General features: G+C 41.6%; 1 protein-coding gene across 1 annotated transcript; it reads right to left on the minus strand.

Annotated features, from left to right (window-relative positions):
- Window positions 1-523: 523 nt before the first annotated feature.
- Window positions 524-1531, minus strand: LOC127079911 (uncharacterized). The gene has a single exon (XM_051020262.1). It carries the CDS (start codon window positions 1529-1531, stop codon window positions 524-526), a length of 1008 nt encoding a protein of 335 aa, XP_050876219.1.
- Window positions 1532-25230: the final 23699 nt, after the last annotated feature.

The following is a 25230-nucleotide window of genomic DNA, read 5'->3' on the forward strand; positions in this document are numbered from 1 at the left end:
TCTGACTTTAGACTAAAATAAATTTCAATGTTATGTCCTGGTACCCCTTGATGGTAAGCACAAAATTGATCTACCTTGTACCAATAGGGAATGTCCTTTGGCATATGTGGTGGATACCTTGTCTGGATATGATTTTTAGCTAGCAGTGCAGGAAACAATTCTGCATAGGACATTGGGATAAGATCAAACTGTGGCCTTTTTTAATACGATTTTGATTGTTGAATTGAGAGAGAGCCTGTTGTGGAGGTTGTTGATGTTGTTGATTTGATGGTTGTTGCTGAACATGTTGTTGTTGATGCCGTTGAGGATACTGTTGTTGATGTTGATGTGAGAATTGTGGCTGATAAATTGGTGCTACCATTGGTGGACTAATGATTGGTGAAACGGATGCAACATGTTGATACTTTCTTCTTTGTCTGCCATATGAAACGACACTAACATCTGATTCTTTCTTCTTGGAGAAATTATTGGAGAATTTCTTAACATGACTAGAAACGCTGGCTTCCTTAATCAAACGTCCCTCTCAGACTTCTTCCTTAAGTCGCATGCCCATGTTTACCATCTCGGTGAAATAACTGGGTGCGCTGGCGATCATGCGGTCATAGTAGAATGAACTCAGAGTTTTAAAAAAGATTTTAGTCACCTCTTTCTCTTCAAGTGTAGGGAAAATCTGTGCAGCAATTTCACGCCACCTTTGAGCATATTCCTTGAAACTCTCTTTGTCTTTCTGAGACATGGCACGAAGTTGATCTCTGTCTAGAGCCATATCTATATTATATTTGTATTGAAGAATAAAAGCTTCACCAATGTCGTTGAAAGTACGAATCTTCGCATTGTCCAAGGCCATGTACCATTTAAGAGTGGCACCAGTTAAACTGTCTTGAAAGTAGTGGATCAGAAGTTGATGGTTGTCAGTTTGAATGGACATCTTCCTAGCATACATCACCAAATGACTTTGAAGACATGGATTTACTTTGTATTTCTCGAAGTCTGGTACTTTGAATTTCAGCGGAATTTGAACATTAAGAACCAAGCAGAGTTCGGAAGCGGTCTTGCCAAAAAGATCCTTACCTCGAAGAGCGTTGATTTCCCTTTGCATTTCTAAGAACTGGTCTTGAAATCCCTCTAACCTTTCATCTACTCCCACAACTTCGCTTGGAGCAGCGTGATAAATTTTTTCTTCATTATAAGGAGTCGTATGCACCATAGGAGGAGGTACAGACATCACAACAATCAGTACTAGAGAGTCAGCGTTTTGAGGGCGGTATCTAGTTGGCATATAACCGTGAGGAATGCCCCAAGGGAAAACGGGTAGCATGTGATATTGTTGATCATTGACGGGTGCCACTGGAATGGGCGTCGAAACATTCTTAGAGATTGTTGTTCGTTGCAATGGATCTTGAGAATTATTCGATGACTGATTCTGAGCAGCCACCAAAGTCTCCATCATATCAGTAAGCCTTTCCAAACTGTCTTTCAAGGTGATTACTTCCTCTCTGAGCTCTTTATTTTCTTGTTCAAGCTGACTCATCCTTCTCCGGCGACTGGCTCGAGTATTATACTGGTGATTCAGTTTGACTATTGGAGGGAGAAGACACTGTAAGACCCTAATTTTGTCCTTAAGATCCTTCATGGTATCATAACATTGCATTTGCATTGCCTCAAGGATCATTAGTATCTTGGTTCCCTTTGCCTTTGGGTGGGACTTCTTGAGAATGGTTTGAGATCACAAAGCATGCTTGAATTGTATATCATTTCTTTTCTTCTTTTGTTTTACTAACCAAAAGCACAAAAATATGTCACTAACATCTTTTGTTTGTAGCTTGAGCAATCACAAAGTCAAGAGCTTCAAAGAGATCATTGGTACAAAGATATGGCCAAGTGAAGGTGATAGCAAGCATGGTAATGGTTCCCAAAGCTCTCATCCATAAAATATGCCTCCCAAGCATCTCAACTCATCATTTTGATCAAAGCAAGTCAAAAGATTTGAGGCTGGTTCCTCAGGGAAACCCTAATTCATCTGTGCACCATAGTGCCTTGCTCATGAAGCAACCTCAGCCCATGATCAAATACAATCAAGGGAACTTCTTTAATTCTTCATTTCATTCATATTTGAACTTATTTGAGTGTCCTCAATCATCAATTTTTCAAGATATGAGTCATGGACTTGAGAAGTTGATCAGTCAATTTATCTGACTATTTTGAAATGCACTGAGACCTAACTTTATATGTGTTGGTCAAATGAAGATGGTTCCAGAACAAACAATGTTCTTAAGGACAATATGAACAACTTTCATGTTCATCAAAAATTTATTTGAAGCTTGGAAGGCCATCTCCCATTCCAATACATTATAGGTCATTTTGACTGAAACCCTAATTTTAAGTCAACTTCCCAAGGACATAACTCATTCATTTTTTATGATTTTGGGTGGGATAAAATGCATTGGAAAGCTTAAGATGTCTACTTCAAATTTTATGTTGAACAAAATTTCAAAATCTCAAAGGAAATACATGTGATAATGCAAGACATTATAGGTCATTTTGGGCCAAATGCATTGAAAGGCAAAAAAGTCCAACTTCAAGTGCCCATAACTCTTTCATCAAAACTCCAAATGATGCAAAATTTAAGTCCATTTTGATTGTATTGAAAATATCTACAACTTTTATGTTGGAGGTTTTTTCATTTTAGGCTTGCATCATCAAAACATAAGGGCTTGAACATTGGCCAAATTTAGAAACTTTGCCTTTACATGTTTTGCACCTTGCACTTTAAACTCCAATTTCACCAATTTCCACACTTCAAATGGATTTTTGCCCAACATAACAATTGTTCCTTACATTAAAACCTTTCCAACCATTACTCACATGATCATGTTTGGATTTGGCAAATGGCATTTTCGAAGAGGAGAAGTTTTAGGCATGATTATGCATAACATGTTGAAATTCATCACACAAGCCAATTCACTCCAAGCTGCACGCCCAAACCATCTCACATTCATTTCAGCTTGCATTTGCACCAAGTTTTGGGCCTCACATGCGCTTGTACAGGCCCATGCATGGAGGACCCAATTCACATGCACACGAGTTTGATCATGCATTGCATCAGCTCTTGCTATAAATACACTTGCTTACCTTCATCCAAATTGAACCTAATGGCGCCTGAGATGCTGCGCAAATGAATTCATAACCATTACCAAAGAAGCTATTTCACTTTTCTTCAAATTTTTCAGATCCAAAATTCAACTACATCTGGTTGAATCCTTGGATCTAAAGCTTCTAAACCTTCATCCTTCAGCTCATTGATCTTCTGTTTTGGCAAAGAAAGCAAGGAATCAAGCTCAAATCTCCAGAATTCAAGTTTGTTCATCAACTGGTATTTTCTTCGAAACTCATCATATATTGACCTATTTGCTTGGATCTTGTGTTGGCTGAAGTCCTCTCAATAGAGGCATCATGACTGTGCATTTAATTTTTGAAATCCATTGAGTTCATGATGAACACCACAAAACTTCCATCTCTGATTTCTCTCAATATAGGAATCTATAGTGGAATTGAGTGGCACAGGGATGATGTACATCATCCCAACTTTCCAAATATGTATAGATCATGTATTTTGGTTAAGATTTGGTTGTCTGCAATTTTGGCCGGAAAACACAAGCTCACTGGAGAAGAAGGTGGCTCCGGTGGCCGTCCCATTGCCAGTTTGAATATGGATCGTTGGATTGAATTTCCCAGATCTAATCCTGGCCTTCGCTTGTTATGACTCATTTTAATTCATTGTGTAGCGCATTGACTTTGGTCTATGGTGGAAGCGCGCATCTGGAGCGCATGATCTGTCAGCTCAATTAATGAGCTCAGATCTAACGCTCCTGGTTTTTTTTGAATTTCCAATTTTCTGATTTAATTTCTTTTATTCCAATAATTTTCAAAAATCAACATCTTCTTCATTTTTAATCCAAAAAATATGGGACCAATTGCATTAGTCTCCAAATAAATTCTAGTTTCTGATTTTGATTTTTAATATTTTTTATTTCATCATTTGATATTTTTTGTGAATTTTCTCTTTTCTGGTTATTTTTTATTCATTTTAAATAGTTTTTGATATTCAAAAAATACAAAAATATTTTCCTAACCTATTTGAATGATGATGGATCATGAAAAATATTCTCATCAATTTTTTAATTGATTTGAGATTTATTTGAGATTTTAGTTCAATTAGGTTATTTTTATTCATTTTTAATTGATTAAAAATAGTTTCTGACTTTTAAAAATGCTGAATTTTTTTGTCAAACTTAGTTTGACCTTGTTGAACTTGGGATAAATCACTTGGACCTTTCAAGGTTGATTTGAAGTAATTTTTAAGTTTGACCTTTCTTTTATTTTTAATTCAAGTTTATTTTAATATTGAAAGTGCCAAAAATATTATGCTTATTGTTTGATCTCCAATCTTCATCTCACTTCTGATTTCTCATTGTTTGACTTTGACTTTCAATGTCATTTGGTCAATACATATGGATTGGTACATCTTATTCCACTTTATGCATTTTGATCTTTCCATTTCCTTATTCATTCTTCATCTCCTTCTTCTTCTTCTTTCTCTTTGATCAATGAGTTGAAGGTTGATAAGTTAGCATTGATTAGGGAGACTTAATCTTTCTTGATTCAAATCTAATTCATCTTGATCAATTGATCAAGTGAATGGCTTTGCATTAAGGATAGGTTGTCTTCTAAATCATGCAAAAGGCTTAAACCAATACAAGATCAATTCTCTTTTCCTTTTTGGCATGGCAAGTTGTTGGAACTTGGTTCACTAATCAAGACTTTTAACTTGTGTTGTTGCCTACATTATTATTGACCGGCCTCAGATAATTGTGACTTCTACATAAGTCCAATTACGATTGCTTAACATAGCGCTAAATTTGCCTTATGGCACACTAACTACTAACACTAACCATTAACAATTAACATTTACTTTTTGCTCTTTACTTTTATGCAATTTACTATTCTTGCACATATTATCCATTTGCTTTTCTCTTTGCTCACTTGAGCACATGTTTATGTTAATGCCATTTGCCTTTTGCTCACTTGAGCACATTATTGTGTATATACTATTGTGCTTGTGTTTTGTTTTGATTGTTGTGGACCAAATGCAAAGAAATGGACTTAGTTTCTAGGATTTTCCCTATGCAAATAATGGAGAAATGGACTTAGATTCTAGGACTTTCCCTATGAAAAGTTGGAGCAAAAGGATCTTAATGATGAATATGGGCCAAGCCTCTAAACTCACTCTTGTCCATTCTTAATTTGTTTTACAAAACTCTTTGATGTGTGTGTTCTTGTGCTAGGGGTTCCCACTTGAGCTTAATTGAAGGACCATTGCCATGTTCATCTAAAGTGAAAGACACAAGATACATTGAGGATCTCTTAAGAGAATTGTTTGATTGCTTGAGCTTACTATTATTGTGATTGCTTATTCCAAAGGATGGGAGCTACTTGGATCATCAATATGATCTCAAGAGAGTAACTCCATTGTGGTTTTGTTTCTTTATCCCTCACTTTTTGCTTTACTTAAACTTAGCCATTCTTCTTCTTCCATCCACTCTAACCCAAGCCAAAACCTTTTTGTGCAAACATTTAACCATTTGTTTTCAACATTAGAAACCTAAGCCTTAGGCTTTTGATTTTCAAACTTTCTTTTCATAACACTTATCTTGAATTGAATCTTTAAGTAAACTTTGACCATTTTGTAAATACTTTTCATTGGTAAACATAACCCATTCAAATGTCTTTTTGTGGTTCCAATGGCCACTTCCTTAATCAAATTTTTCATAACCTTTAGCTATTAGGTTTGAGTTATCTTGGTGGTAGATGTAATGCTCACATATATCCTTAGTGATGGACAATGAGTCTTCCATACTTATTATAGGGTTAAACCCTCACTAGCATGTTGAAGCTATCCTCACATGGTGGATTTGTGGTTTGGTTGAGTTTTCTCCCTTGGATAACAAAAGACCTTAAGGCTTTTGGACCAATCAATTCACCAACTCATTTTTGAGATTTTTACCCCGAACTACGAGGTTTTGATCCTAATCTTTTTTAAGATGGTACGTAGGCAATGGGTTATCCATCCAAACACAAAATGTAAATAAACTTATACATTCTCTTCTCATCTCTTCAATCATGTTTGCACAAATTTTTCACAAAACAACAACCTTACAACGAGTATGAAAAGGGCTCCCTAGGAGTACCTAGGATGTTTTGGGTGCCTAACACCTTCCCATTGCATAACCAACCCCCTTACCCAAATCTCTGACTCTCTTTTACTAGTTTTTGATTCCATAAAACTTTTAGGTTTTTGTTCGCTTTCTAACCATTCCTTTGGATAAATAGAAGTGCGGTGGCGACTCGACTTGTACGATTTACCTTGGATTTAGTCAATATCTCTAATGGTAACGAATACCCCGCTATAAAAAAGTGGCGACTCTGCTGGGGATAAATTGCCTAGTGGGTTTTGCCTATTTTTCATACTTATTGTATTGTATTGCCTTGTGACATATTTTTGTGCAATTTGGGATTACTGTATTGTATGTAATGATTGATTTGCTTGATATTAATTCCTTGTATTCTTGGTGATCTTTGTGAGATGAGTTCTATACCCGGACTCGAGTGCACTTAGGATAGGAGAATGGCGTAGTCTTGTTGACTTGTGTGGAGTTATTCCTTAGCAAGTTGACTTGCGAGTCCTTTCACTTGGTGGAGGTCATGTTGGGATCAATAATGTCACACAAGTAAGTTGTGGTTAGACATTACTCTTTCAAATATAGACCTTAGAAGCCAAGGACCTTAGTTTACCAAGCCCATCTTGGCCTATTCTTAGGATGTAGTGCGAAAGTCGTTCAAATGTAAGATTTGATACGATTGTTACGCGATACTACACTCATAAGAGTCTCTCTTGAGAATATTTTTGGAACCCGAGTAGTCGTTTATCCGATAATATCCGAAAGATGGGATGATGACTATGGGAACCTCTTGTAGAACATGTTTGGTAGGTTTAAAACCTAGTACACTCCCTTTGGGTGGTTCTTAACCAAGACTCCATGCTCGTGACTTGCAATAAACCCTTGATTCATGGTTGATCTGTTCATGTATCCTTAATATCAATGGAACTTGGGTGTTGATAAGGTGTAAACCATAATCCACCAAAATGGATGACTGATATTAAGGATAACATGATCCATCCCATGACCTTTGTTTGGTGTGCTTTGCTTGATCCTTGAGTGTGATTGTTGCATTCATGCATTCATGCACCCATTTGCATCCATATCATCAATAATGAAGAAAATTTTCAAGGAACTTAAGGGGTTTATTTGCAAATTTTTAGACATGGAAAGACAAAGAAGAAGTACAAAGAAGTACAGTTTTAGACATCCAGATTTGAAAGAGTTAAGGAATCTGACATCCTATGTACTAGATCCCTTGGGTTTCAAGGCTCGTTTTGGGGAGATTCGTCCTCTTCTGACTACTCAGGTGGACGAAGGGTTGATGAGTGTATTGGTGCAGTTTTATGATCCTTTGTATCGTTGGTTCACATTTCCGGATTTTCAGCTTTTGCCTACACTTGAGGAGTATGCCTACCTTGTGGGTATACTGTAGCAACCTGAAAAATACAGTGCGCGAAAAAACAACCGGCGAAAGAAAATGACAGAAGAGTCGCCACCGTGCGTTATTCATCCCAAAGGAGGGAAAGGAAACACTCGAAGTAAACCTGAAAAAGGAAAGGACAAGACGGGGTCTCGCAACCAAATCTTGGGTTCGGGAGTCGGTTATGCGAAGGGAAGGTATTAGCACCCCTACACATCCGTGGTACTCTACGGGATCCACTTTTGTAGTTCTTGTCTAAAGGGTGTGAGTTTATCTAATGTGTTATTTACTAAAAAAGGGGGTTAAATGAAAATGACTCGCGCGGATGTCGCATCCACTGCATACGTATCTCATCTGAATATGAGAATCAGAGTCTTCGTAGCTCGGCTACCTAGGGGTTAAGGGTAATTGTGCTCGCCAAGACATCGCGTCTTATGCCTACGTATCTCATCTGGCCTGAGAATCAGAGCAAGTCATAGTTCGGCTAACTACGGGGTTATGGATTGAGTTTTAGACGAACGACGTTACTACGGAATCTACCGGATGCTCGACCTTTGGAGACTTACTCGCCTGTAGTAGAAGGAGTAAACATGTTGCTTTGGGTTTTAGGAGAAGAAAAATCAATGAGTTGGTAGGGTTAGGGATGCTCATGCAAAAAGGCAGTCCTTGACGAAGGAACCGCGAAACCTGTGGGGATACGAACACATACAAAACAAACATGTATAAAGTAAACGTGCCAACAAGGCAATCAGAATAAATCTCCCAAATGGTATCCCACAAGCAAAGTGGAATATCCAGCGAGCTATCCCTGCAAAAATCATGTGAGCCTTCACAAAAACTCAACAAAAGGGTTAGTGAAACAAGATAAGGATTAGGAGAAAACATGCTATGACAAACGTAAGTTAGATTAGAGCAAAACAGAAAAAAGGTAATGGGAATAATGGCAAACCTGAAACCTCAAACCCTGTGGCATACACTTTAGAAATTAAACGATTAAGCATTCAAGGCATTATTTATACATTCATACATAATACATCACACATTTAGAACATTCAAATTAAAGGCGTAAAATAATGGGAATAGGGCAAACCTGATTGGAGAGCTTGATTGAAATTGAGTTGCACCCGTGAGGTTTACCAAACAATCTTTAGGGTTTATGTGAGGCAGAGGTGCAGTTGAGTTCCCTTCAGGGTTTGGAGGCTGCTCTGAGTTCTCTGTCAGGTAATCTCTCACTATCTTTTTCCCCAAGGTTCTTCTCTCACTATCTTTTTCCCAAACAGGGTAATAGGAATAGAATGTATATTTTTTTCACCGAAGCTCAAGTATTTATAGCCTAATATTGGTAGCTTAGTGGGCTTTTGAGAGAGGTCCAAGTTTTTTCTATTATATTTTATTTATTTATTTTATTATTATTTTTATTTATTTATTTATTTTCGTTTTATTTTTCGTTTTTTTTTTAAAGTTTCTTGGATCTAATTCTGATTGACATGATGAAATGCAATATGAAATGCTAAATGAATGCATGAATGAGGAGGGCAAATTTTGGGGTGTTACAGCTGCCCCTATTCAATCATCAACTAACCCGAGTAGGATGAAAGCGAACAGCTTATCAGACAAACGGGGTGAGTTGTGATTGAATACCAAAGACAGACCGAAAATTTGCGCTCCGAGAACACCACAAAAACGCGAAAATACACCGCGCTGTTTATTTTTCTTCCGATCCTCTGGCTGGATCTGAATCAGTCTTCTGGCTTAATCTGGAGTTTCGATCCTCTGGCTGAACCTATACTTAATTTAGTCCTCTGGTTGGATATTAATTTTGATCCTCGGGCTGGATACGATTTTGATCTTCTGGCTAGATCTTCTGGCTAGATCTTCTTCGATCTTCTGGCTAGATCTCCTTCGTTTCGATTCTCTGGCTGAATCTATTTTCTTTGATTCTCTGGCTGAATCTACTTCGATCTTCTGGCTAGATCTGAATTGTTGCGATTTTCGATCTTCTGGCTAGATCTTCTTTGTTTCGATTCTCTGGCTGAATCTACTTCGATCTTCTGGCTAGATCTGAATTGTTGCGATTTTCGATCTTCTGGCTAGATCTTCTTTGTTTCGATTCTCTGGATGAATCTACTTCGATCTTCTGGCTAGATCTGAATTGTTGCGATTTTCGATCTTCTGGCTAGATCTTCTTTGTTTCGATTCTCTGGCTGAATCTACTTCGATCTTCTGGCTAGATCTGAATTGTTGCGATTTTCGATCTTCTGGCTAGATCTGAATTGTTGCGATTTTCGATCTTCTGGCTAGATCTTCTTTGTTTCGATTCTCTGGCTGAATCTACTTCGATCTTCTGGCTAGATCTGAATTGTTGCGATTTTCGATCTTCTGGCTAGATCTTCTTTGTTTCGATTCTCTGGCTGAATCTACTTCGATCTTCTGGCTAGATCTGAATTGTTGCGATTTTCGATCTTCTGGCTAGATCTTCTTTGTTTCGATTCTCTGGCTGAATCTACTTCGATCTTCTGGCTAGATCTGAATTATTGCGATTTTCGATCTTCTGGCTAGATCTTCTTTGTTTCGATTCTCTGGCTGAATCTACTTCGATCTTCTGGCTAGATCTGAATTGTTGCGATTTTCGATCTTCTGGCTAGATCTTCTTTGTTTCGATTCTCTGGCTGAATCTACTTCGATCTTCTGGCTAGATCTGAATTATTGCGATTTTCGATCTTCTGGCTAGATCTTCTTTGTTTCGATTCTCTGGCTGAATCTACTTCGATCTTCTGGCTAGATCTGAATTGTTGCGATTTTCGATCTTCTGGCTAGATCTTCTTTGTTTCGATTCTCTGGCTGAATCTACTTCGATCTTCTGGCTAGATCTGGATTGTTTTGATGATAAATTCCCATCATTAAGATCCCGCATCTGAGGCATGCGCTGGTTGACCCTCTTTTGAAATCTATACCCAACCTTCATATTAGATATGCAGCTTCGAGAATATTCCACTTTTGGGCTTCGTACATATTCTTCGGGCTAGAACATGTTGTAACGACTCCTCAATTAGACTTGGGATTGCTGGGGAAATAAAGCTTGTAGGCGACTTCACTGGGGAATCTTCAAGTTGAGCCTTAGGCTGGCATACTGGAACACGATTCTCAGGCTGAATCTTCGAAATGACCCTCAGGCTGGATCACTGGAACACGATTCTCAGGCTGAATCTTCGAAATGACCCTCAGGCTGGATCACTGGAACACGATTCTCAGGCTGAATCTTCAAAATGAACCTCAGGCCGGATCACTGGAAAACGATTCTCAGGCTGAATCTTCGAAATGACCCTCAGGCTGGATCACTGGAAAACGATTCTCAGGCTGAATCTTCGAAATGACCCTCAGGCTGGATCACTGGAAAACGATTCTCAGGATGAATCTTCAAAATGAACCTCAGGCCGGATCACTGGAAAACGATTCTCAGGCTGAATCTTCGAAATGACCCTCAGGCTGGATCACTCACGCTTGATCCTCTGGCTGGATCTCATGACCTTGGTTGTAAAGTAATTCTTCAGTCTGCTTGGAAGAACCTGTTTATCAACTTATGTGTATGCTTGATATGATATGCATGCAAATGCAAATGTTATGCATGGTGTAAAAAGAAATCTGCTTGGGGAAGCAAACTCCGGTAGGGAACAAATCGCTGTATCAATCCTTGAATGCTCTGTGGGGAATGATCCGTCTGCCGGGACCAATGAGCCACCAAAAATAATTTGGCTGCTTGAAAAGTTGACCTTGCGGGGGGAGTATCAACTATGGAAACTTTGTTCGGCGAGGCTCTGTGAGGAGAGTCTGTAGGGAAAACACTTCCTGGGGAAATGTCGTAGGAAACAACCTTTGCTGGGGATATGAACTTGCTAATCGCCCTCAAGCTGGGGATTAACACATCTGTTAAAAATAATCTGTTGGGGAATGAGATGAACACTGGGAACACCACCCTCTCATCTGTTGGTTATGCAACCACTCCGCTGTTGCTAGGAAGATACAGTCTGACACTGTCAACTCCGCTGGGGATATATAGTCTGGATACTGGCAACTCTGCTGGGGAACATGCTCTGCTGAGGAGAGACTTTGTCAACCGCTTGGGGATGAGGATTCATGACTTGGCATCCGGTTCCTGTGACCTGCAACCAAAAATACACGTATGCCTCGGGGAAATTACTCGGTTTGAATTCACCGTCCGGGATTAAGCACATTCAAAGCAATTTTAAATGTTTTCCTATGCAAATCATCTGCAAAAGCCACCATTATGTTCATATGCAATATGTTTTATCAAAAATTCGGACATTTTTGCAAACAAACTGATAAATGAAAAATAAAGAGGCTCTTTAATTGAATTATTCGACTCTTACTGGGGAGAAAATTTGTGCCAGGAATAGGCGAGGGCATCAAGAAGTTGATCCCTGAAAAGAGGTGATCGCTATAAAAAGAGAACTATCCTAATGGCAATGTGGATACGGGGTCCTACTGAGTTTCGACTCTGCTATGACTCGTATGTCCTCAAGACGCTCTGCTCATCTTGCTTTTTGAAGTGGATGATTAGTCGATCTTTAACCTTCGAAGATTGCCGGGTTGAATGAAACGGTGATATAACACTGATGAACTCAGATCACAGTCGTTCGCTTATTCCCTAACTTTTTCCTGGATCGCCCCCTTTTCGGGTTTTCAATCCATCGGGATACCCATTTTTGCCTGAGCCGCCCTTTTGGGTTTTCGACTCACCGGGTGTACTCTTTTTTTATATCCCTAATTTTTGCCCGAACCTCTTTATTCTTTCTTTTTGGTTCGCCGGGATGCCCTTTTTTTTTGCCTGGACTATTCTTTTTATCGTCCAGCGGGTCTATTTTATGCGAAGTATTTTTTTTAACTGCGTCTGAGTTAATAGGGGACGGGAATCCTTCGCCATCCATGGTTGTTAGCATCAAAGCTCCGCCATAGAAAATCCTTTTAACCACGTACGGACCCTCATAGTTCGGTGTCCATTTGCCCCTGTGATCTGTGTTGGGAGGAAGAAATCTTTTGAGTACCAATTCACCGACTTGATACCCCCGAGGGCGCACTTTCTGACCAAATGCTTTCTTCATTCGTCTCTAACCGAGATACGTCAATTCTGGGTACGTAGTTCCAGCATAGCACCTTAATCATCGAAGACAAGGTAAACAAAGCATCAGCAAATTGGTTTTCTTCAAAAGAAAGTCAACAATCTTCTCGTGTAGTCTCTGTAAGGAGCCAGATGATGCTGAGGTGTATACCATTTCCCGTTGGTTTGATTGATGACCAAAGCTGAATCCCCGTATACATCCAGGGTTTTAATCTGTATATTGACGGCTTCCTCAAGTCTTAGGATACAAGCTTCGTATTCGGCTTCATTGTTGGTGCAGGGAGAAGTTATTCTGGCACCAAATGGCATATGAACCCCCTTCCGGTGTGATCAACACTACACCAACTCCGCGACCATTGACGTGGACCGCCCCATCAAACATCATAACCCATTTGGATTCAGGGTCAGGCCCCTCCTCCGGGAGTGGTTCCTCTCAATCTTTCGATTTGAGAAACATGATGTCCTCATCAGGAAAGTCAAACCTCATAGGTTGGTAATCATCAATCGGTTGCTCTGCAAGATAGTCTGACAAGACACTTCCCTTGATGGCTTTTTGTGAAGTGTATTGGATGTTATACTCTGTCAGTATCATTTGTCACCTAGTAACCTTTCCGGTAAGTGCTGGCTTTTCAAAAATATACTTGACTGGATCCATTTTTGATATCAATAGAGTCGTGTGAGTCAACATATACTGTCTTAGTCGGCGAGCAGCCCATGCCAAAGCGCGGCAAGTTTTCTCGAGCAATGAGTATCTTTGTTCACAGTCGGTAAACTTTTGCTAAGGTAGTATATTGCATGCTCTTTTCGACCTGACTCGTCATGCTGACCGAGCACACAACCCATTGACATTTCTAACACAGTCAAGTACATGATCAACGGTCTTTCCTCTCGGCCTGTAGACTTGCCCCGATCTTGATCTCTTTCTTGTCGTCTGTGGTACCGATGTTGACGGTCTCAATCACCTCCTGATAAGGTGTAATAGCTCGGTCCTCCTGTTTCAACAATCTGGCTAACCCTTCAGGCAATTCACAATCTTCCTCAACCCCTTCTTCGGCTTAATAGATAGGATTGTCGAAGTCATACTTGGCCATAGCAGTGTCGTTAGTAGTGAGATCCGGGTGGTCCGCTCTGCATGATGGAGGATCATGCTTTACCTTAGAATGAGAGATTTTTTTTTGGAAAGAAAGAAAAAACGAAAAAAGAAACATTGCCATTTTTTTTTGTAAAAGTAAAAAAAACTGAAAGAAAGAGAATACAAAATTGTTTGCAAAAGCCGTCCTTTATTGATGATAAAAATAATTGCGAAATGTAACTAAATGGATGGTCCTACAAATGAGCCGTTACACCTTGGGCAAAGTGTAAGACTTTATTATGCATGTAATAAAGGAAAACAATAAAAATCACTCTTTCAGTAGAGTAACCCGGACGGTTTTTTCAGACGACCAATTGTCGAGCTTTTCTCCCGGGACACACGCGCGAATCCAGCTATCTAAGTCACAGTCGCTGTCAGCCTTGTCTTCATCTGCAGCATTGACGATGTGGGGAGAAACCAAACCCCTGCTGGAGAGAGTACCGGTTTCATTCTTCTGAGATCCCGGAGCATACCCCAATCCAAACTTGTCTTCTTTGATGACTGGCTCCACAAATTTGCCCCAGCCTTGGGCATTACCAACTTTAACCACTTCGACAGCTTGCTTGTATGAAGAGATAGAAGTCCCGACCTTCTCGAACTCAGGTGAAAGGACAGCTTCGGGCGCGACCTCATTGATGTTTGTAGTTTCGAAGCCCTGACACAGCATCTCATGCATCTCGCCATCCATCTCCACATACTTAAACGTAGACAGGTGGCTAACAAAAATATCCTCTTCACCACATACAGTGACGATCTGACCTTCTAGTTCATATTTGAGCTTCTGGTGGAGGGTAGAAGTAACAGCACCGACAACATGAATCCAAGGCCGACCTAGCAGACAACTGTAGGCAGGCTGGATATCCATCACATAAAAGGTGCTCTTGAACACCTGCGGTCCAATCTTAACTGACAACTCAACTTCGCCAAAGACAGCTCTCTTAAAGCCATCAAAAGCCCTCACAACTAAGTTACTTGGCCTCAGGATGGTGTCATCGCAATCCAACTTCATTAAGGCTTTCTTTGGAAGAACATTCAGAGAAGAGCCTGTATCAACCAAAACATGGGAAAGCATCACCCTTTTGCACTCCATTATGATATGCAAGGCTTTGTTGTGATTCCTGCCCTCAGATGTCAGGTCATTATTGGTGAAACCTAGCCCCCGGCTAGCGTTTACATTGGAAACTACCGACTCCAGCTGGTTAACAGTTATCTCCGATGGAACATAGGCCATATTCAGTACTTTCAACAAGGCTGCTCTCTGCGCCTCAGAGCACAGCAATAGTGAGAGAATGGAGATCTTTGAGGGTGTCTGATTTAGCTGGTCGACTACCTTGTAGTCACTTTTCTTGATAATCCTCATAAACTCATCCACTTCCTTCTCGAATGCGGTCTTAGGAGGATCTTCCTCAGTAGTAACCTCTTCGGCGGCCATCTGTTTCCCTTTAGCCTTGGCAGTTGCCTCGACTTCAGTATTCGCGCGTAATGTTGATGGTGCAAATAGGCGTCCACTGCGAGTGAAGCCACCAACCTCTCCAACATTGTCTACAACGGAGCTACCAATGTCAATGTCTTCTTCGTTAACTTTCTGCCCCTGGCAGTAGATATCAGCCCCATAGTGCCACGGGATAGCACTGTCTTTCTCATACGGAACGGGTCCTGGTATTGTGTTGGTGATCGGACCAACCAAAGTCGGTTGAGGGCTGTCAGAGTAAATTGCAACTGGTGCTGAACTTTCGATGTTCACCGCTGCTGGTTCTGTACTTTCTGGGAAATATATTGTTGTCGGAGCGAGTCTCTCGGGAACATATATTTCTTTAGGAGTGAAATAAAACGTCACCGTCGATACATCATTCTTCACTGGGCGGGCCTGATCGAACTGAAGACAACCTTCATCTATCAGTTGTTGAATACCCCTTCTCAAACTGTCACATCCGTTTTCGGCAGCTTGACAATTTCTGCATTCCTCCCCACAGCCCGGGAAAATCTGTCCTTTCAGAAGTCGGTCTTTAACCACCGATAGCGAAGTCTTCACCTTAGTCACATCAGAAACCAAATTCAAAGTTTCCCCACTATCAACAGCATTAATCCTCTGCCCTCTGTGAGCCGGCATCGGGTTCTGGATAACATTAGGCACCGGAGCAAAATTGATAGCCTGGGCATCTCTCAAATCTTGTACCTTTAACTGGAGAGCCTTGCAATTATCTGTAGTATGGCCAGGAGCGTTGGAGTGAAAAGCACATCTGGCGTTGACATCATAACCTCTAGGCAAATTATTGGGATCGATTGGTGGGGTCAGAGTTCTCAACGTAACCAGATTCATGTCAATCAGCTTAGGAAGTAATACTGAATAAGGCATTGGGATTGGCTCGATGACCCGGTCCGTCTGCCTTGGACGTTGTTGATAGTGTCTCTGCTGACCCGGATTACCTCCTTGTTGTTGATTGTTGTACCTGGGTTGTTGTTGCGGATGATATTGCGGTTGAGGAACAGGTGTTGGAATAGTGACTGCGGGCACTTGATCTTGATAATAATTAGGGCGTCCTCTACCCCTGCCTCTGCCGGCATACACAACGCTTGCCTCGCCTTCTTTTCTTCGCTGACCGTTACCAGCAAACGGTCTCTTGGGACCTGATGAGTTGGAAGCACTATTGTCTTGAATTCGGCCCATCTTCAACAGACTCTCGATTCTTTCGCCAGCAATTACTATCTATGCAAAGCTGATTGACGGGCAAGCAGCCAATCTCTCAATATAATTTCCTTGAAGAGTGTTCATGAACATGTCCGCCATCTCCCTTTTAGACATAGGGGGTTGGACGGACGCAACAATCTATCTCCAACGCTGAGCATACTCTCTAAAGGTTTCCTTGGCAGTCTGAGACATACCTTGCAACAAGGTCCGATTTGGAGCCATGTCCAAGTTGTATTGATATTGCTTGACAAAAGCCTCTGCCAAGTCTTTCCAGCTCTTGATGGTAGTACGAGACAAATGAGAATACCATTCACGAGAAGCTCCAGTTAGACTATCTTCAAAATAGTACATCCACAGCTTTTCATCTTCCGTGTGAGCTCCCAACCTTCCCAGATAAGATTGGAGATGAGTCCGTGGGCAAGAAGCCCCGTTGTATTTCTCAAAAGTAGGGGGTTTGAACTTGTGAGGAATCCTTACTCCCTGAACCAGACCAAGATTTGTGACATCAAAGCCTAAGGAATTTTGAGACTCCAAAGATTTGAGCTTCTCAGCAAGCTCATCCATACGGCAAGTGGTCTCGAGGGCCTCGTCGTGCAAAGAAAATTGATCATACTGATAATCTTCAGTAACGGGGCGCCTGTTAATCCGAATTCCTTGATTCACATTGTACCTTCCGCCAATACCATTTCCAACATTCCCTGTGTTGCCAACATTACCCGGGTTTCCATCAACATTTGCGTTACCCGCGTTACCAGTGTTCACAGGGTTATCAGCGTTCCCAGGGTTACCGGGGTTTCCCTCAGCATTTGGTATCTCCACCTCCGGATCGGGTCTCGGTTGCTCAACCAATTCCCTCAGCTTTTCCTGGCCTTCTGCCATACCAGTCATCAATGTCATGAACTGATCCATCCTTTCACACATATCAGCCAGCTCTTTCTGTACTTGGTCCATCGCTAGCTGTGGACGATTTTCCTTTGTCGGGTACCTGTGGACTCGCTTGGGACCAATAACTGCCTGATACAGGGAACAAACATTAGACACTGCGGTGACACCTGCAAAACAGACAAGGGTTAATATGCATGGTATGCGATGCACTGCTTGTTCAGTTTTAAGGCACCCCCGTTTTGAAAGGGAATACCCTGCAAATGAATAAGCCTGAGATGTTGGATGCAAATATGCAGATGATGTTATGCAATGCAAAGGCATGTCAATCAGAATTGATGGATCCGCTTGAACATCTGACAGGTTGCACTGCCTGGAGAGAAATTCACTAAGGAATATAATACAAGATCAAAGCTCTGCTCTAGAAAACCGGGTTGGTTGGAGGTTAAGGTTTCCTGAATTTAGCCCGCCCCTCACTGGTAGGTTCTAAGAACAGAAGTTTGTCAGCTTCAACCCTTCAGTCGCGAATAATACGTTTACCACTGAAGGTTTGGTATTATTACGGGACAAAAGACCTCCATTGACTCCCCTCAACAGGACATCCTAATAGAGAGTTCCCAGTCTCGGGATCCTCGGATTGAGCAGCGAGAATGCGCCCACCAGAGCTAACATAATCACGTCTCGGAGGAGAGGCCTCGATTGAGTTCTCGGGAAATGGTCACCAGAGTCGACGATTTCTAGAGGAACATCCTGCCGTTACGGAACACCCGTAAGACATAATATATCCAAAAGAAACCTCGTCTGGGTGCGGTTCTTCACGAACGACTTAACGTAGCAACACGCCACACAAGCCTCATGATTATCCACTCTAAAACCTGTGTGTACACTCAAGCCTGGGTAATGGGCTTATCTCTCATAGAACACCCCATCCCAACAAACAAACAAACAGATCCAACAGATACAACAGATGCATGCAAGCAGGTAAGCAAATAAAGGTACAAAAGCATGAACACCCAATAAATAAGAAATCACACAAGCTAGGAGGGACTCGTTTAGGGAAGATGGACCAGCAAGAGGTCAACTTCTTTATATCCCCAGCAGAGTCGGCAGCTGTAGCAACCTGAAAAATACAATGCGCGAAAAACAACCGGCGAAAGAAAATGACAGAAGATTCGCCACCGTGCGTTATTCATCCCAAAGGAGGAAAAGGAAACGCTCGAAGTAAACCTGAAAAAGGAAAGGACAAGACGGGGTCTCGCAACCAAATCTTGGGTTCAGGAGTCGGTTATGCGAAGGGAAGGTATTAGCACCCCTACGCATCCGTAGTACTCTACGGGATCCACTTTTGTAGTTCTTGTCTAAAGGGTGTGAGTTTATCTAATGTGTTATTTACTAAAAAAGGGGGTTAAATGAAAAAGACTCGTGCGGATGTCGCATCCACTGCATACGTATCTCATCTGAATATGAGAATCAGAGTCTTCGTAGCTCGGCTACCTAGGGGTTAAGGGTAATTGTGCTCGCTAAGACATCGTGTCTTATGCCTACGTATCTCATCTGGCCTGAGAATCAGAGCAAGCCGTAGTTCGGCTAACTACGGGGTTATGGATTGGGTTTTGGACGAACGACGTTACTACGCAATCTACCGGATGCTCGACCTTTGGAGAGTTACTCGCCTGTAGTAGAAGGAGTAAACATGTTGCTTTGGGTTTTAGGAGAAGAAAAATCAATGAGTTGGTAGGGTTAGGGATGCTCATGCAAAAAGGCAGTCCTTGACGAAGGAACCGCGATACCTGTGGGGATACGAACACATACAAAACAAACATGTATAAAGTAAACGTGCCAACAAGGCAATCAGAATAAATCTCCCAAATGGTATCCCACAAGCAAAGTGGAATATCCAGCGAGCTATCCCTTCAAAAATCATGTGAGCCTTCACAAAAACTCAATAAAAGGGTTAGTGAAACAAGATAAGGATTAGGAGAAAACATGCTATGACAAACGTAAGTCAGATTAGAGCAAAACAGAAAAAAGGTAATGGGAATAATGGCAAACCTGAAACCTCAAACCCTGTGGCATACACTTTAGAAATTAAACGATTAAGCATTCAAGGCATTATTTATACATTCATACATAATACATCACACATTTAGAACATTCAAATTAAAGGCGTAAAATAATGGGAATAGGGCAAACCTGATTGGAGAGCTTGATTGAAATTGAGTTGCACCCGTGAGGTTTACCAAACAATCTTTAGGGTTTATGTGAGGCAGAGGTGCAGTTGAGTTCCCTTCAGGGTTTGGAGGCTGCTCTGAGTTCTCTGTCAGGTAATCTCTCACTATCTTTTTCCCAAACAGGGTAATAGGAATAGAATGTATATTTTTTCACCGAAACTCAAGTATTTATAGCCTAATATTGGTAGCTTAGTGGGCTTTTGAGAGAGGTCCAAGTTTTTTCTATTATATTTTATTTTATTTTTTTATTATTATTTTTATTTATTTATTTATTATTTATTTATTTATTTATTTTTTATTATTATTTTTATTTATTTATTTATTTATTTCGTTTATTTTTCGTTTTTTTTTTTAAGTTTCTTGGATCTAATTCTGATTGACATGATGAAATGCAATATGAAATGCTAAATGAATGCATGAATGAGGAGGGCAAATTTTGGGGTGTTACATATACCTATTCTAGACCAGTTGCCGTTCAGTGGCTTGGAGAGTGCTCCTACTTCTCAAGAGATAGCTGACATATTGCACATAGATGAATCTCTGGTTGGTGCTCATATGACTACTAAAGGTGGAATTCAAGGTCTCCCTTCCGAGTTCCTCATTGCTCAAGCTACTGTGTATGGGAAGGCCATGAGTGAGGATGCCTTTGAGGCCATATTTGTACTTCTCATCTATGGGTTAGTGTTATTCCCCAACATCGACAAGTTTGTGGATGTGAATGCTATTAGGATTTTCTCTACTCTTAATCTCGTTCTGACTCTGTTGGGTGATACCTTTTTCTCTTTGCATATGAGGAACGCAAAGGGTGGTGGTGCCGTTGTGTGCTGTTTGCCTCTGTTGTATAAGTGGTTTATTTCTCACTTACCACAGACGATCGCCTTCAAGGAGAACAAGGGATGTCTACGGTGGTCCACGAGACTTATGTCTCTCACTAATGATGATATCTCTTGGTACAACCGTGTGTATGATGGTGTGCAGATTATTGACTCTTGTGGTGAATTCTCTAATGTACCTCTTCTTGGTACATGTGGTGGGATTAACTACAACCCTGTTTTGGCACGTCGTCAGCTTGGGTTCCCCCTAAAGGATAAACCCAATAACATTCTGTTAGAGGGTGTGTTCTTTCAGGAGGGTAAAGATCCCCAAAACTTGAAGGGCATAATGGTTCACGCTTGGCGCAAGATTCATAGGAAAGGAAGGAAGGAGTTGGGTCCTAAGAATTGTGTTGCTATGGAGCCTTACACTGCTTGGGTTAGGAAGAGAGCGTATGATTATCTCATGCCTTACGAGTATCCAAGACCTACACCTTTGGTTATGGCTGGGCCTTCAACCCTCCCTAACCAAGGAATAGAGGAGTCGAGAGACGAAGACCGATCACATGCTTGGATCCGTGAAAGGGAGGAGTTGCTTCAGCAGATCAAGGAGAAGGATGCTTTGATAGAGTTTCTCGAACATCAGGTTATTGATGATCCTGATGATGCATGGACTTCTCTACTCCCTCAGTCTTCCAAATATTGGAAGAGGAAGTACGACCGACTCGCCAAGGAGAAGGCAGATATGGAGGCAACCTACGAGAGGGAGGTGAAGCGGCTTCGTGCATCTTATCTTCCTGTGTCCAGAGCTTTAGATGATTGTTTCTAGGGATCCATAGGATGATTATTTTCCTTTTCTCTTGTATATGGTTAACAATAATGTACTTCTTTTCCCCGATATTATTTGATGAGATATTTCCATATGTGACAAATGTTTAATATTTCCAAAATTTTCAAATAGAGCCCTAAAGTTCCTTTGGAAAAAAAGAAGAAATCATATGCACAAACATTCCATGCATCATGTGCATAAGCAGGTTTTGTTCCCGGTTTCTTGTCCTGTGGTCTAACTCTGTGTTCTTCATTTACTTTGAAGACAAGCTGACTCACCGGTACTACACCAGAGCCAACATTTCAAGACTAATGGATCACCTGGAACAAGAGAACCGCGAGCTGAAAGAGGAAGTGGCCAGATTAAGTGCCTTGATGGAGTCATTCATGACTGCCCAGAGCCAGTCTTCTCCGACACCTTCAACTCCTCCCCAGAGGATAGTCATCTCTGAGGTCGTCTCCTCGACTGTGCCTGCAGCCAGTGCACACTTTGCTCCAACGGCCATGCCAGCCGGATTCCCGTGGGGGATGCCTCCCAACTTCATGCCCGAGGGTCCTGCTCCCACCTTTGCTTCTATGCCGACATCTAGCCTGGTCCTTGCTGTTCCTCCTCCTGTCGTGCACACTCTGCCCAGAGTGGACGACACCATCTATCATTCTGAGTCGTCTGAGGGTCCAGATGTCTATGAGAAGATGGACGCTATGAACGACCAATTTCTTGAGCTTCGCAAGGAATTGAAAACTCTCAGAGGGAAGGATCTTTTCGGCAAGTCTGCTGCCGAACTCTGCTTGGTTCCTAATGTGAAGATCCCGGTGAAATTCAAGGTCCCTGACTTTGAAAAGTACAAAGGAAATACTTGCCCTCTCAGCCACCTGGTCATGTATGCCAGGAAAATGTCGACTCAGACCGACAATGACCAATTTCTCATCCACTACTTTCAGGACAGTTTGTCCGGTGTTGCTCTGCGTTGGTACATGGGTTTAGACAGTGCGAACATCCGATCCTTTTACGATCTTGGCGAGGCCTTCGTCAAGCAGTACAAGTACAATGTGGATATGGCTCCCGATAGGGATCAATTGAGACCCATGTCCCAAAAGGACAAGGAAACATTTAAAGAATACGCCTAGAGGTGGCGAGAGTTAGCAGCGCAGATCGTGCCTCCGCTAGAAGAGAAAGAGATCAATAAGATCTTTTTAAAGACCTTAAGTTCTTTTTATTATGAGCGGATGATTGCTAGAGCTGCTTCTAACTTCACCGAGATGGTGAATATGGGGATGCGTCTAGAAGAAGGGGTTAGAGAAGGACGTCTGACCAGAGAAGAAGGCTCTTCTTCCAAACGTTATGGGGCATTTGCGAAGAAGAAAGATGGAGAGGCACATGTTGTGACCTCCCATGTGAAACCAAGAAGACCCTCTGTGAGGAGGAAGACCGTGCGTCCCGCCGGTAACCAGCACCAGGTGGCTCATATAGCACCTGTCTCAAAGATAATCAGCAGTATCAGCAACATAACAACAATCAGCAACCACACCCGCAATATCAACATCAACAGCACCGTCCGCAACAGCAGGTCTACCAGCCTCGAAATAATAATCAAACTAGCACAAGTTACGAGAGGAAAAGGGTCACCTTCGATCTTATTCCAATGACGTATGCAGAGTTATATCCCTCTTTGATAGAGAGGAAGTTGATTACTCCACGAGACCCACCGGCTATACCTGCTAACCCCCAGTGGTGGTATAAGCCTGAATTACACTGTGTTTATCATTCTGGTGCTCCCGACCATGACGTGGAGAATTGTTACCCTTTGAAGACCAAGGTTCAAGACCTTGTGAGGTGTGGCATTCTGTGTTTCGAGGACGTAGGTCCTAACGTAAAGAAGAATCCATTTCCCGAGCATGGGAAATCTGTCAACATGGTCCAGGGCTGCCCTGGCAAGTACAAAGTCAAATATGTCAGTCATATTCGACAGTCTCTAGTCGAGATGCATCGTTTGCTATGTGATTATAGTCATTATGAGCATGACCACGATAGATGCCGAGTCTGTTCTGTCAATCAAATGGGTTGCCGCCAGGTGCGCAAAGATGTTCAAGAAATGCTGGATGAAGGAGTTATTGAGATCCTTCAAAACAGAAATGTTGACGAAGATGTTGACGAGGTCAACGTAATTTCTCCAGTGTTTCGAATCCCCGAGCCTGTTATCATCAAGTATGATGGTAGCAAGCAAAAGGTTTCTCCTACATTAACCATCAAGCCAGCCAGACCAGTACCGTACTCTTCTGAAAAAGCGGTTCCCTATCGCTACAATGCTGTTGCGGTGGAAAATGGGAAAGAGGTGTCCTTGCCATCTTCCTCTGTTGTTAACATTGCGGATGTTAGCGGTCTGACACGTAGCGGTCGTGTATTTTCAGCACCCCAAAGGCCCCAAACTAATGCTGATTCTGTTGAACGCCCGATTGGGAATGCTGTGAGCACTCTGAATCCGGCACTTGTTGTTAATCCCTCCTCTACATTGAGAACTCCTGCTTCTGTTGGCCCGAGCGGCAATATGAAAGAAGACTTTGATGAGATGCTGAAGCTCATCAAAAGGAGCGAGTACAACGTTGTAGACCAGCTTCTACAAACGCCATCCAAAATATCGGTGTTATCATTGCTTTTGAATTCAGAACCACACCGAGAGGCTCTGCAGAAGGTTTTGGATGTGGCATATGTAGATCATGATGTCACAATAGAGAAATTTGATAGCATTGTTGCAAACATTACTGCTTGTAACAATTTGAGTTTCTGTGACTCTGATCTCCCCGAGGAAGGAAGAGACCACAACTTGGCATTACATATATCTATGGGTTGCAAAGACGACGCCATGTCCAATGTGCTGGTGGACACCGGGTCATCATTAAATGTATTGCCAACAACCACTCTTTCGAAGTTGTCATATCAAGGGCCTCCCATGAGGCAGAGTGGAGTAGTTGTGAAGGCTTTCGATGGGTCTCGCAAAACTATGATTGTGGAAGTTGATCTCCCAATCAAGATCGGACCAAGTGATTTCCAGATTACTTTCCAGGTTATGGACATTCACCCATCGTATAGCTGTCTCTTGGGCAGACCATGGATTCACGAGGCAGGCGCCGTGACATCCACCCTACACCAGAAACTGAAATTCGTGAAGAATAAGAAGCTGGTGGTGGTAGGGGGAGAAAAGGCTCTCCTGGTTAGCCATTTGTCTTCCTTCTCATATATAGATGCTGAGGATGAAGTTGGAACTCCTTTCCAAGATTTATCTATTGCTGAGCCTATTGAGAAGAGAACTCCTTCATTTGCTTCCTACAAAGATGCAAAGTTAGCCATTGAGCATGGTGCAACCGCTGGTTTAGGAAAAATGATTGAGCTAGAAGACAATAAATCCCGGGCAGGCATAGGTTATTCATCTGGGGTTTTCAACACGCAAGGGCTGTTCAAGAGTGGAGGATTCATTGACACTGGTCAAGACAAGGAGGTTGCTGCCATCTTGGAAGAAGACGAAGAGGATTCTGGCAACTTCGTTATCCCTGGGGGGATCTGCAATAATTGGGTCGCTGTGGATATTCCAACAGTTATCCATAAGTCAAAGTAATGTTCATTGTGTTTAAAAACCCTCCTCCCATGCCAAAAAGGAGGAGTGATGACATTGTTGGCGCATAAATACAATGATATTTTCATTCAATAGATTCATATTAAATGTTTGTTTTTCCAATTATTTTCCCTTTTCGTCTTTTGCATGAAATTGGTGATCACATAAAACCTAGAAAAATAAGAATAAAATCAATCTTTTCATCTGCATAATGATTTGTCTTGTTTGAATTCTAAAGCTTTTCATATCCAAAATCATTATGCGGGTTGA

This window comes from Lathyrus oleraceus, chromosome 5, assembly GCF_024323335.1.
Source record: "Lathyrus oleraceus cultivar Zhongwan6 chromosome 5, CAAS_Psat_ZW6_1.0, whole genome shotgun sequence".
NCBI classification, from domain to species: domain Eukaryota; kingdom Viridiplantae; phylum Streptophyta; class Magnoliopsida; order Fabales; family Fabaceae; genus Lathyrus; species Lathyrus oleraceus.